The sequence below is a fragment of the Crocodylus porosus genome, unplaced genomic scaffold (genome assembly GCF_001723895.1).
Source record: "Crocodylus porosus isolate Cpor-Errol unplaced genomic scaffold, CroPor_comp1, whole genome shotgun sequence".
Lineage (NCBI taxonomy): Eukaryota > Metazoa > Chordata > Crocodylia > Crocodylidae > Crocodylus > Crocodylus porosus.
This window is the reverse complement of record NW_017728922.1, coordinates 427096-439301: the sequence shown is the minus strand read 5'-3', so window position 1 is coordinate 439301 and position 12206 is coordinate 427096. Positions and strand designations below refer to the sequence as shown.

The window sequence follows — 12206 nt, the reverse complement described above, 5'->3', positions numbered from 1 at the left end:
GGGCGGGGCGCCGCGCACCCGCAGCGGGCTCTGCTCCCGTTTCCTTGCCCCAGCCGAGGGGCTGGCAGCGCGCTTCGGGAGACCGCGGCCGCACGGGGCAAGGGCAGGAGTCGGAAGCGTTGCCAGCGGCAGGGGCCCCCGGGGGCACAGGCGGGCGCGGGCAGCCCGCCCCGCGGCCGAACAGAGCTCCGTTGTCGCGGAGCAGGCCGGACAAAGGGTTTTGTTCCTCTCCGAACACGGAGGCTTTGTGCACGGTTGCTTGGAGGGCAGCAGCGCGAAGCCGGGGCCGCGGCGCCCCCCCTCCGCTGTCCCTGCCCGGGCCAAGAGAACAACCGGTGCAAGGCCGCTACGGAGCGACTTCTGCGCCTGGGCGGGAGGCGGGGCCCCCAGAGCCGGCGGGGGAACCAGAGGAGACTTATCCCATCCCCTGAGACGCGCAGCTGCTGCCCAGAGCCCGGCTTGTGAAAGAGCAGAGGAAAAAAACCCGCAAACCACACGCAACCCAAGCCCCAAAAGGCCGTGACCCCGGGGGGGTCCAAAACTGCCGTCCTGTCACTGCGCGCTGGCAGGGGCGACTGGCCGAGCGCCGCTGTGCGAGGAGACGAGGACACCTGCTCCCCCGCCTCCTGCAGCGGTCGTTTTGGACCATGGGAAATGGCATGAACAAGGTAACGAGCAACACCGAGAGCCTCGTGGGGCCCTGCTGGCCCCGGCCAGGTACAGACGTTGCACTTTAACCGGTGTAAGCGATCGGAAGCTGGGCCGCCCCCGTAACAGAACAGGCTGGTTTAAAAATGGTGGGGCCCGGTCCAAGACTTGCCCCCCGCGGCAAGAGGCGAACGTGTGTGCTGTTCACGACGGATCTCAACTACACCGCTTAACTTAGATCCGTTCCACCGCGGGCGTGTCGAACGTCTGTACCTAGCCTGAGACGGGCTGCTCGGCACTGGGAGGATTCAGGGTAAAGCTGCCTGGGTCTCGTGCCCCGGAAGACGAGAGCCGGGCAGCGGCTGGAGCTGGGGATCTACCTGAGGTGCAGCAAGGCCTGCCTTCGGTCACAGAGGAAAGGGAGCTGCTGGAGCAGGGGTGGGTGTCTGGTGACAGGCTGAGCACAGCTGGACCCAAAGCCTCCTGGGCGTTCCCAGAGGCGGCATGGCAGGAGGGGAGGCTGAGTGCAAGGGGGGTGGTGCAGCCGGTTTGGGGACAGCAGAGAGGAGTTTAAAAAAGACGAGCCAGAGCTGATGTAACAGGGGTACCTTGTGATCTCTACGGTGGCCCTCTGCGGCACTAGGCAGCCCTGTGTCCTGCAAGCACCCGAGGGAAAAAACAAGGTTGCCACCACCTAAGTGCTGTCCGTGCGCGGAGATCCATGGGGACAGCACCCCGCTCTGCCCCCCGCTATTCCCAGGGCCTGTTACTCTTCACAGCAAAGCCTGTGGGGTTGGAGTATCCAAGGCACAGCTTCATGAAAAGAGCAGCCACCGCTTCCCGGTCCTTGTGTTGCTTCCTGGTTAAAGGAGAGTGTTTTCATCCCCCTCTGCTTAACCCTTTACAGTTCTCTCCCTCCCTGCCCCAAACTGCTGCCCAGGCAGGAGCTTTGCAGTATCCTCCCCCAGGATGCAGTGCACACGCATGAGGATGTCACCGAGGCGTAGAGCAGAGCAGGACTGCGATTGTGTAATAGGACCATGCCTACATTTATTGCTACTGCAGTCTCCTCTCTGGAGGTGCCCTTGAAACACAGCAATCTCATTTCCAGTCCAGGAGCAGACGATTAAAGGCACCACATCAATTTGCATTTGAGCCAAACATTTATTTTATGATTTAAAAACAAGGGGTTCTGGGGTGGTTGGGTTTTTTTGGAGACCACCACAACAACAGTTTTGATGCAAAATAATTTGTCCCCTGTGCTTTTCGTGACTGGTCATTGAAACTGAAAGTGAAATCCACAGTAAACAACAGCGATATGGACATAATCAGTCTTCATCCTCCAAACGAAGAAATGCCAAGTACAGAGATAAACATTGTTAAGAGTAAAATGGGTTTTATTAAAATTCTCCCACATCAGATAACCTAAGGTGCTGCCAATGGCTCAGGGAAATAAAGATTTCCCTCTCCAGAAAGTACTTTTGGAGCTCACAGTGTCCCCAAAACGTTAATTCTGCTCATATTGCCTCGATGTGGGCATTAGCACTGTACAAGGACGTGGCATTCATTGTTTGTGGAAATAGGTTAGAGACTTTACAAACTTAGGGCCAGAGTTTTAGAGAGATTAGACCCGTTACTGTGCCCTCACGCGTGTGCACACACTCTGCCCCCAGTTGCTCTCGTGCAGCCTGCGACAAAGGGTCTTGCTATTTCTTGTGTGGAAAAGAAGTTTCCTTCCAAAAACCAGGACAACCTAATGGGCCAGTGCCCCGTCTCGGCTCAGATGGAGAAGAGAGACTGATGTGGTGGGCAGGGGACAAGTTCGTTTCCTGCTTCTGCCCCACTGAACTCTCCGGGTGGCCTTAGGCGACTCATTTAGCGTCCCAGTACTGAACAGCTGGATTTGTGTCCAGCGCGTGGCGTTTGCCTGGGGAAAGGCCCCAGCAAACCAGCATTAGTGAGAATTTATAAGGAGGGCGATTGAAAATGCCACAGCAAACCCCACTCATCCTTTTCAAGCTTGAAGGAGCCTCCCACACAGAGCAGTTTTATCAACCTAAAAATGCTGCTCTTACTTCCCTTTTCGGCAAACCCAGAGGAGGCCCTGGGGTTGCGTGGACTGAATGGAGGGCAGCACGGAGCCTGTACCGTCTCCGGGATAGGCGGAGGCCAACGTGTCACTTTGAGATGGCCAGTTAGAAATACAAGACAACGTATTTAAGACAGACTTTCTCCCTGCTTTTCACGTGGCTGATGGATGGGGTTGGTGCCGCTGCCCGGCACAGAGCCCCAGGAATGATCTTACGGAGCGAGCAAGCTGCTCAGAGCGAGCCCAGGGGCGCCCGGTCTGCTCGCCCTGCCCCGGTACGAGACACGGCTCGCTGGAGCACGTGGACCCGGGCACACAGAGAGAGGGTCCTCACCCTACACAAGTCACACACGCATCGGCCACAGGAAAAGCCCGAGTGGCTGCAGAGGCAGAGGAGTGTGCAGAGGTCCAGGAAGGGGAGGGTGGGCGGCGAACACCAGCCATTTCCTTTGTCTGCGTTGTTTTCAGGAACGTGTCACGCGCTCACTGCAGTCAGCTCCTGGGGACGAGGGTGGGTGCGTGTGACGTGCAAAGCAGCCACTCACAGCCGGACCCTTCTCTTTGTGTCCCACAGATCATCCCGGGCCTCTACCTTGGAAACTTCATAGGTGAGTGGTACCGCTGCAGCTAGACAGAAGTACCCCAGCTGGGGCAACAGCCAGCAGCCCGCGCCGTGCATGGCCTCTGCCCGTGACCCCCCATCGAGGGAGCCGTGTTCCCTCCATGCCAGGCCACCACCCTGCAGCCTTGTTAGCACTGGAAATACCACACAGGGCGGTTGGGAAAGGACGGGCAGCGGGCTGCAGCACGGGAGATCTCCTCGCAGCGAGGAAGTCCTTAGTCTGCATGTATTTCGGGGTCATGATGCCAGTCCTGGTTACAAACCTGGCAGCCACAGCAGGCAGCCAAGGTCCTTCCTTCATTGCTTAATGTAAGTGCTTCATCCCCCCTGCAAGGTGATTTCTCACTCCCCCAGTCTCTGTGCTCCCCTCCTGGCTTGGGCCCCTCTGCTCCATCACCCTGGCTCGGGAGCCCCTCCGGCTTCATCCACCCCAGGCCCTGCGGGAAGGGATGTAATGAAGCAGAGGGGAACGTCCTTGGCCTGGCAGGGACAGGAAGGTTGTGCTGCCCTGCTGAAGACAGAAGCTGAATGGGTGGGAGGAGGTTTCTCCATTTCCAAGGAAGGGGACCAGGGCCGTGAGGACGATGGCGTTGGTGGTGCTGGGGGAGGTAGCAAACACACGGCACTGACTGAGCCTAGGGCTTTGTGACGGCACATCTGACATGAAGAGGCTCCGAGTTACAGCACAGCACAGCACAGCGACTCTGCCTCTCCACAGCCCGGTAGCGGGGCCAATGCCGTACACTTGCTATGTGCTGCAAGGGCACCCGAGGCAGCTAACCGGGACGCTGCCCTGCTCTGCAACGTACCCGTCATCACCTGCTTTCTGGCTAGCAGAGGATGCCAAACTCTGCCGGCCTGGGGCTGGCTCCTGCATGCAGCCTGCAGGCACAGTAAGAGACAGTAAAGCAGAGATGTGTAACCGTTTCCACAGGCCTGGGAAGAAACACAGGGCAAGACTCTGCTTTCCCTTTTGATCTCCTTCTTCCCTGTAATGGCATCAGTCAGTCCGAGGCCCCTTTCATCTGCAATTCCCCAGATCCTCTTTCCAGAGGCCCAGGCCCTGCCAGAGGATGCAGCCCCCCTCCCCCTTGCAGAAGATATATCTGAAATGACACTTGACCACAGCCAAGTGCAGCCATTGTCTCCGCTTCTGTGCATTGAGACAGACAGCTTGGTGATTGAAAAGCCTTCTCGGCTGCCCTTGTTCAATACAAAGGGCAGCGTGGCGTGGAGCATGTTTCTGAATGGCCGCCAACAGGGCCGCGTGGGATTGCCATCGGGGAGCACAGATTTCAGGTGGAGAAGGAGTGTTAGATCAGCTCCTCCAACCTCCCGAACGCGACTCGTGCACGGCCGAGCACCCCTTTGCAGGTGCCGGTCGCCGGACTTCTCCGTGCAGGGAGGGGGCTAGAAAGCACTGGAGAGGCGACGGCTCGGGCGTCAGGCTTCCCCAGCGAGCTCGAACGGTGCATTTCATGAGGGGGGGATGGCCAAGCTGGGAGATGCGGCGTGTGCAGCACGGAGCGCTGCTCTGACCCTGCGCAGAGAGCAGGCTCCGACGCATTCACCCCCGCCGAGCCAGCCGTGGCACGGAGGTCGATGGGATGCTTGTGGGCAAGGCAGCATTCAGCATGGGCGACTCTGAAGCCCAGTGCTTCCAAAGCATTCAGGCCCAGGCTTTCAAGTGCTCAGCACCCACCAGTTGTGCACACACTGTCAAGAGGGTCTCCTATCCAGGGTACCCCCAGCACAGTCACTTGCTCCTACTCGCGGGTGCCAAGTTCGTTTGAAAACTCTGGTGTAGGTTTCCCATGAGGCATCCCTGAAAATAGCATGTGTAGCCATGGACTGTGAGGGCCCAACCCCAGGCCCTTCCTCCGTAGGGGATTTTCCCAGAGGCACTGGTCCCACCCCAGCAAAAGGATAGTACGAGATGTCCCCGGGGGCATCCTCAGACTGCAGATCAATCAGAAAGGTTACAGCGAGTCCAAACTACTACACCGTCTTGGATTGGTGCCATAAAAAGCACCACTCAACCCAGAGACTGGGGGGACGGGGGACGGGGGGGGAATCACAACAGAGATTTAAGGCCTAATAGATTGCAAACCGTCTCTGCTCAAGACGTGCCTTCCAACTGGAAGCCTTCTCTCTGTCCCTAGCAAGCCACCAAGCACATCTTTAAAAACCGTGTCACTGCAATTACCATCACTCTGCCTGCCAGACGCTCACATCATAGGGTAATGGGCAATGTAGAGAGACGGATGGAGAGGCAGATCCTGCTCCCCCCGCCTCCTCCCTCTCACACAAATCCTGGCATGTAGCGTTTCCCTGGAGGCTCTCTTTATTTATTAAAAATTTATGGCATGCCATTAGCACATGGTGTTTTAGAACTGCAAGCCAGTGCTTTATACCCCCCTGGAAGTTTAGACTCCCAAAACCGGGACAGGAGAAAGCATATTAGTGCTGGGCTTGAGTTGTCTGCTGCTAAAAAAGTCACAAGAGGGAAAAAAATGCAACAACAACTGAGAAGAGCAGCCCACTTTCCTTCCAGAGCCGTGGCTGAGGCCCGGACTAGAGACCAGAACTGCAGCCACAAAACACTGGGCTGCTGGGGACACTGGGTCACTGGCGGTCCTTTGCAAAGAGGAAGATCCCCTCCCCCCCCCAATTTAGGGATGGGGTTACAGATGCTTGGGAATGGAAGTGTAAGAAGCTAGCGCACACTGGAAGCTCACTGCACGTGTTCCCCCATGCAGATGCCAAAGATTTGGAGCAACTGAACAGGAATAAGATCACCCACATCATTTCAATCCACGAATCTCCCCAGCCACTGCTGCAGGTGGGTAGCTGACCCCCGACTTCTCCCCAGTGTCTTCTTCTTATCCCCCAGGCCACACAACCATGCTGGCTCCCCCCCACCCCCGCCCCTTCCCCCGTTCCAGAGGAATCCCTCTGCTCCTCGAGCCTAGAAAATAGCTTTTCTGGCAAATATAACCCCATACTCTGGGAATGCCAAAGATGTGCTCAGAGGGCAAAGCGATCAAGGAGAGCCTGCCTGCCTCTAGGCAATAGTCAGGATCAGTTTATCTCCCCGGGTCTGTCTTCATCTGTACCTGTCACACGGCAATCTGGCTTCACCGCTGCCTCCCTTGGCCTGCCATCCCAGGGAGACGGTGAACGTGGCTTCTTGGACTCTGGAAGCATTTTCTGGGGTGGAGAGGGACGAAAACACCAGCTCCTCACCTCCAACATTTGTCCCATGCCTTTGATGCATTTCAGGAAATCACTTACCTGCGCATTCCCCTGCCGGATGCCCCGGAGGCCAACATGTAAGTACCAAGCCAGGGCTGCGCCCAAGTCACATTTCCCCTGCCCTGAGCCAGAGAAACACCAGGGCTCACAGGGTTTGCGGGCATTGCCAGGCTGCCTAGCGTGTACTCCAAGCGGCACCTGGCAGGTCACGAAGCTGGGAGGGTGCAGCAGGGCATGCCTCTCACCTCGGTCCTGACGGAGCACCCTGCCTGAGGTTTGCACGTGGGGTTGCAAGGTGGTCACAGGCCACCTAGCATCAGGGCAAGCAGGAGCCCAGGGCAGGTTGCATGCTCAGTCGGGCCAGTGGAAAAAGCTGCCCTTTAGAGGGCCAGTTTTTCCCTCTGGGTACACACATGGCATGCGGGTGCTGGCCGGTGCGATTCATGAGCTCACATCTGGAAAGTGCATCTCGGTCCATCTCCAGGGCCCCAGGGCTGCCCAGCACTGCCCGGGGTGCTCCTGCAGCCTGTAACTGCTTCGGAGCCCTTTGCCCTAATCTGGAGCGGAAAGCACAGCTGCACCGAGGCATTAAAGCCGCAACTGTGAACGGTGCCTCGAGAAGTGGCGGTAAATGTATTTTACTTGACTGGCACTGCTCTGAGCACCAGGGAACGGGGCCACCCACTGCTCCTGTTAAAATCCTGTTTCACAGCCCACAGCCTTGCTTCTAACAGCTTTCCTTCTCCTGCTAGCAAGAAGCACTTCAAGGAATGTATCAGCTTCATCCACCACTGTCGTCTGCATGGTGGGAATTGCCTTGTGCACTGGTAAAGCTCCCTCCCAAATGCCCCTCGTGCAGCACTGTCCTGGGCAAAGTGCCAGGGGGAGTCAGCAGAGCCCAGTGGGACACAAGCGCAACCCGGCATAGACCCGGGCACGCCCAAGTTGTCGGACCCCCTTGTTTGGGGGGCCTGGCAGTCAGGTCTGGTGTCACGGCGTGTCCCAAGCAGAGCTCGGTTCAGGATTCCTCCGGGGCTTGGGACTGTTGTCCCAGGAGAGAGACGCTTGCTCTCATGGCACTGGGCAAGAAGGGGAAGCGCAGGGGTGGGCAGGACTCCAAGAAGCGGCTTGTGCTTTCGCTTCCTTCGGCAGGAAGAGGGATTTGGAAGCCCACGGAGGAGACTGCCAGGGCCCCGGGGTGGGGTCTGGGAGGAGAGGAGGGAACCCGCTGGGCCGGGCTGCACCTGGGGGCTGCGGCAGGCCAGGGCGATGGAGGGCAGCACGGCCCTGCTGCCAGCCCGGTCCTGCTGCGGTTCCAGCCTCGCAGGGATCTCCCGGAGCACCACCATCGTCGTCGCCTACGTCATGGCGGTGACGGGCCTGAGCTGGGAGGAGGTGCTGGACGCCGTGAAAGCCGTGCGACCCGTTGCCAATCCCAACCCCGGCTTCAAGCAGCAGCTGGAGGAGTTTGGCCGTGGGGCCGTGCGGAAGGTGAGCGCGGGGGGCTGCCCATCTCCTAGGCGGCACTCTGCGTGCGGCGGTCCAAGGGATGCTCGCCAAGGACCCAGCCACGGCACAACGCTTCCCAAGCACCATGCGCGCCAAGGGGGGCGGCAGGGGAGGAGGAAACCCTTGTGTCCACAAACTTTCATCCTCAAAGAGCACAGGGGACTTGGGAAGAGGCCAGCATCCAGACTGAGAGCCGGGGGGAAGCAGAGCTCCCCACCAGGCCCCTACCAGGAGACTTTCAAAGGCTGGATAGGGTCGTCACCAGCCTCTTCTCCCCACAGGTGCGCAGACACCTGGAGCAGCGGTTCGGAGCAGACCCCTTCAGCGATGAGGCGGAGATCAAGGCCCTGCTGCCAGCAGGTAGAGGAGGTGCGTCTGGGGCAGAGGGAGCCAGGCAGGGCCCGGTGCCCCGGAGCAGAAGCATCAAGGGCACCACTGCACCCTTCCTGCTGCGGGTGAAGAGGACCTTTTCCTGTATCCCCACCTGTCTAAAATGAGCCCAGCGAAGGAGCAGGCAGGCGTGTGGCAGAGCGTGCTGGGACCACGCAGCCCGGCAGATACGGAGGCCTGGTCTGGAGCATCGCTCCTGGTACGTGGAGGGAGAGGCGCCATACACAGAGCAAGCACTGGACCACAAGCCAGGAGCGCCCGGGCTCTCATCCTAGCTCTTCCTGTGCTCCCTTGTGATCTCAGACCAGTCACCTGCCTCAGTTTCCCCCATCTGCAGGGGGAGGGGATTCGTTCTTCCCCCTCTCCTTCCCAGACAGCCAGAGGATCACTTAGCAAACATGCGTAGCCCATTCAGGAGACTCCGAGTACCCGTCAGCATCACTAGCGTGTGAAGGGCCCCAGGCACAGATCAGCAAGGGCAATGGCTCACAGCAGCAGCGCGGGGCACTTCCCTGCTCCCAAGACGTTGCAGTCACAGCACTTTCAGTAGAGGCTACGCAGAGGACATCGGGGAGCTTCTTACACAGCTCGGTGCTGCAGCAAGTGGCTTCCCCTGGTAAAGTAGCACGTGTGACAGGGGTGTGAGCACATGTAGTTCACTAGCATGGGCTGAGGTCCAATGCTAAGCACCAGGCCAAGACAGCGCGAGCCCAGAGCGAGCATGGCTTCAGAGCCTGCCACCCCGCATCCCGCAGAGGCCGGGATGTACCTCTGCGAGGTGGAAAACGTGCGACACGTGGCCGGACTCCGCAGAACTGAGCATCCAGCCTGGTTAGCCTGTAATAAACCTCCTCGAGTACCCCTGCTCTGGCTGGACGTGCGTTTCAGACCGGTCTTGAAGGCGGGCACGGCAGCAGGAGCAGGGCCGTGCAGCAGGCTCAGCTAGATCCCAACCGGGGGACAAGAGGGGGAGTCTGCTTGTTCTGACCCTAGCTCTGCAAGGGCTGGAGGGGAGAGCAGAGGCAGGGGCCAGCTCCTGGCCATGCCATGGTGGCTGAGATGGACGGCAGGGGGGTCCCGAGCAGCGCGGTGCCCACTGCCTTTTCTGGCTCCCGCTGGGAGCCCACAGCATGCCCGCTCCATCTCTTTCAGACGCATTAATACCACCCTGCAAGAGCCCGGGGAGAGGCTGCTCTGGCCCCCAGCCCAGCACCGAGCCATCTGCAGTCCTGGCTCGCCAGGGTGCGACGGAAGCCCCTGGGCAAGGAGGGGGTGTCAGACACCAGCACCCGGGGGCAGGCTGGTGGCGTGTGGGGGCTGCTAGGACGGCAGGAAGTACCAGCACCAGTGGGCCCCTCCGACCCCCTGTCCCTGCCTCCCACAGCCGCCGGGGCTCAGACAGCTCAGCATCCTGGAGGCGCCAGCTCTGGGGGCCGGAGCAGCCGTTTCCCGCACGCTCAGCAGCCCGGTGCTTTTCCCTCACCTCAGCCCCCACAGCAGCGTCCTTCCCCGGCCACCGGGCACGCACCCCTGGGAGCTGGGGGCAGTTCCAGGCAGGAGGAGAGGAGAAGCCTGCAGGGACCGGCGGGTTTTCAGTGCTGCTTTTTGCCGAGCGCAGGGCACAAGGTCGAGCGAGCGAGCTGCGCGGAGCCAGCGAGACGCCTTCTGGGGGTAGGTAATGTCCCTGCCACAGATGCTGGAACGGGACATTACTATGAATAATTAACAGCGCTCAGCCGGTGCCTGTTGAGTGCTAGCTGCCTTGCCCCACAGAGAGGAAGGCAAGTTTGGCAGGGCAAGACTCTCAGCCCCCACGGCCTTGCTAAGGCCACCAGCCTCACCCAGGCCTGTGTGGGGGCTCCCCGTGGCCCCGGGAACAATGTGCAAGTGAAGGTGTGGAGGCCACACAAGCCCACAGGCCTGGCATGTTTCTGGCCGTCTCCCTGGGGAAGACCAGGAGTGCAGCAAAAGGATTTCCACGTCTCTCGGGGCAGCTGGAAGTCTCCAGTCCACCCCGTCAGTGATTAGGAGAACGAATGCAATCGCTGGACGTGGCGGCCTGGAGCCGAGCCCGAGTTACATGGAGCTGGACAAGCTGATGCACCCCTGGGCTCAGGGTCTGATCTCTGGAGGCTGCAGGAAGAGGGCCCTTAATGTCTTCCTAGTGCCTCGCACGTCCTGGGGGTGAGGCGAGGAGCTCTTTCCCCGTGCCCCCCAGCTCCCTTTGCACAGAGCCCAGTGCCCCAAACCGCCCTGCAGTAGGGGTGGTAGGGCATACACCGCTCTCTGCAGGGGCTGGAGGCATCCCTGCCAGTGCTGGGAGCTGCATTTGCCCACCCCGCTTGCCCACAGGGCGGCCCCCTCGGGGCCACTTGCGCGGTGGAATTCCCCAGCCCTGCGAGCACCTCCAGAGTTCCCCGCACACGCAAGTGAAAGCTTCGCGGCCGCCCCAGTGACACAGAGAGGGAGTGAAAGTGCATGCAAGTGAGCAGGAAGGGGCCCCCTTCCCCCAGCAGGAAGAGGCCAGCCCAGCCTCCTCAGCACCAGGGCACTGATTTGGCCCAGGCAGGGGTGCCACCTGCCAGCAGCCCAGAGGACCACATTGCAGCCCCATGGGTGGCATATCATTACTGTCTGCCCGAGACACCCTCGCTATACGGGCATAAATCCAAGGCCCCCCCGAGAGCCTGCAGCACAGGTGCGCACCGTGCAGACCCGCCAGGCCCTTGCAGGAGACTCAGCCGATCACCACGGTCTCTCTCTCAGGCCTGGGTGCTCGCACCCGGCCACAGGGCTGCAGGGAAAGCCCCGGCCCCCTTCCTGCATTGTACAGCTCAGGCACGGTCCAAGACCCCTGGACAAGGGATCAACCCCTTTGGGAGCCCATTGCAAGTGCAAGTGGAGCAGGGGGGTCAGGGAGGAGGCTTGAGGTGGGGGGGCGGCATCCGTGTGCAGATCCCCCCACTGCCTGGCTAGCCCAGGACCCCTGAGACGGGCTGCGTGGGTCCCCCGGGGCCGTCGGTCGCACAGGCCCATCCCGGCCTTTTCACGTCTAGAATTTCCATCTGAGCCGAGCCTGCGGCTGCTAGCCCCCACCCACCTCCTGCCTTGCCCCCAGCCACCAGGCTACTGACTTCCTGTGACTCAGAAGCGGAGAGCAAGCTGGCCTGGCGCCGGGGCCCAGCCTGGCGAGGCAGAGGTCACCGCAGGAGCTGCTTCTCACGGCCGCGACCGGCTCAGCCAGTGCCCCAAGGCGGGCGCCGCTGCAGGCAGGCTGGGCCCCAAGCCCCGGGGCGGCTGAGCCACAGCACAGCAGGCCGCTGCCCTTCTCTCCAGCCCACCAAGCCAGAGCCCAAGCTACGGCTCCCATCCTGGCCGAGCCCGCCGCGGGCTAAAGCCATCTCCCCAAGGCCCAGTGCAAGTCTTCAGCCCGGTGCAGTAGCACAGGTGTCAGGCAGGCCTGGCTGGGGCTTCGCCCCTCGCCTCCCAGCTCTGGCACCCACGTTTCAAGCAGAGCCGGTGTGCGTGTCACCCACGCAGCTGGCACCACCCGGGACCAAGGGGGCACGGCGCTAGGGCGTAGGCGAGGGCAGACGCGCGCGCCTCTGCTGCCCGCGTGGCACCGCCCGCGCGCCCAGCTAGAGGGGCCGAGGGCAGAGCCGGGCTCCAGGGGCCGGGCGGCTCCGGCGCAGC

The 12206-nt window shown here is 60.7% G+C and overlaps 2 protein-coding genes and 1 long non-coding RNA gene across 3 annotated transcripts in view; all 3 read left to right on the top strand.

Moving 5' to 3' along the window:
- LOC109313081 overlaps window positions 1-10088 on the top strand; it is a 21631-nt gene extending 11543 nt beyond the window's left edge. Inside the window, exon 3 of the long non-coding RNA XR_002101962.1 lies at window positions 10077-10088. This is a non-coding gene — a long non-coding RNA (uncharacterized LOC109313081). The remainder of the gene's footprint in view (window positions 1-10076) is intronic.
- On the top strand, window positions 301-9377 carry DUSP15 (dual specificity phosphatase 15). The gene is made up of 7 exons (XM_019539475.1): window positions 301-668; window positions 3312-3345; window positions 6119-6201; window positions 6642-6691; window positions 7367-7441; window positions 7934-8105; window positions 8405-9377. Exons 1-7 carry the CDS (start codon window positions 648-650, stop codon window positions 8618-8620), a joined length of 651 nt encoding a protein of 216 aa, XP_019395020.1. The 5' UTR covers window positions 301-647; the 3' UTR covers window positions 8621-9377.
- A 903-nt stretch (window positions 10089-10991) lies between the features above and the next one.
- LOC109313285 (interferon regulatory factor 4-like) overlaps window positions 10992-12206 on the top strand; it is a 4948-nt gene continuing 3733 nt past the window's right edge. The window contains exon 1 of the mRNA XM_019539778.1: window positions 10992-10997. Within this exon, the coding sequence (XP_019395323.1) occupies window positions 10992-10997 (6 nt within the window). The remainder of the gene's footprint in view (window positions 10998-12206) is intronic.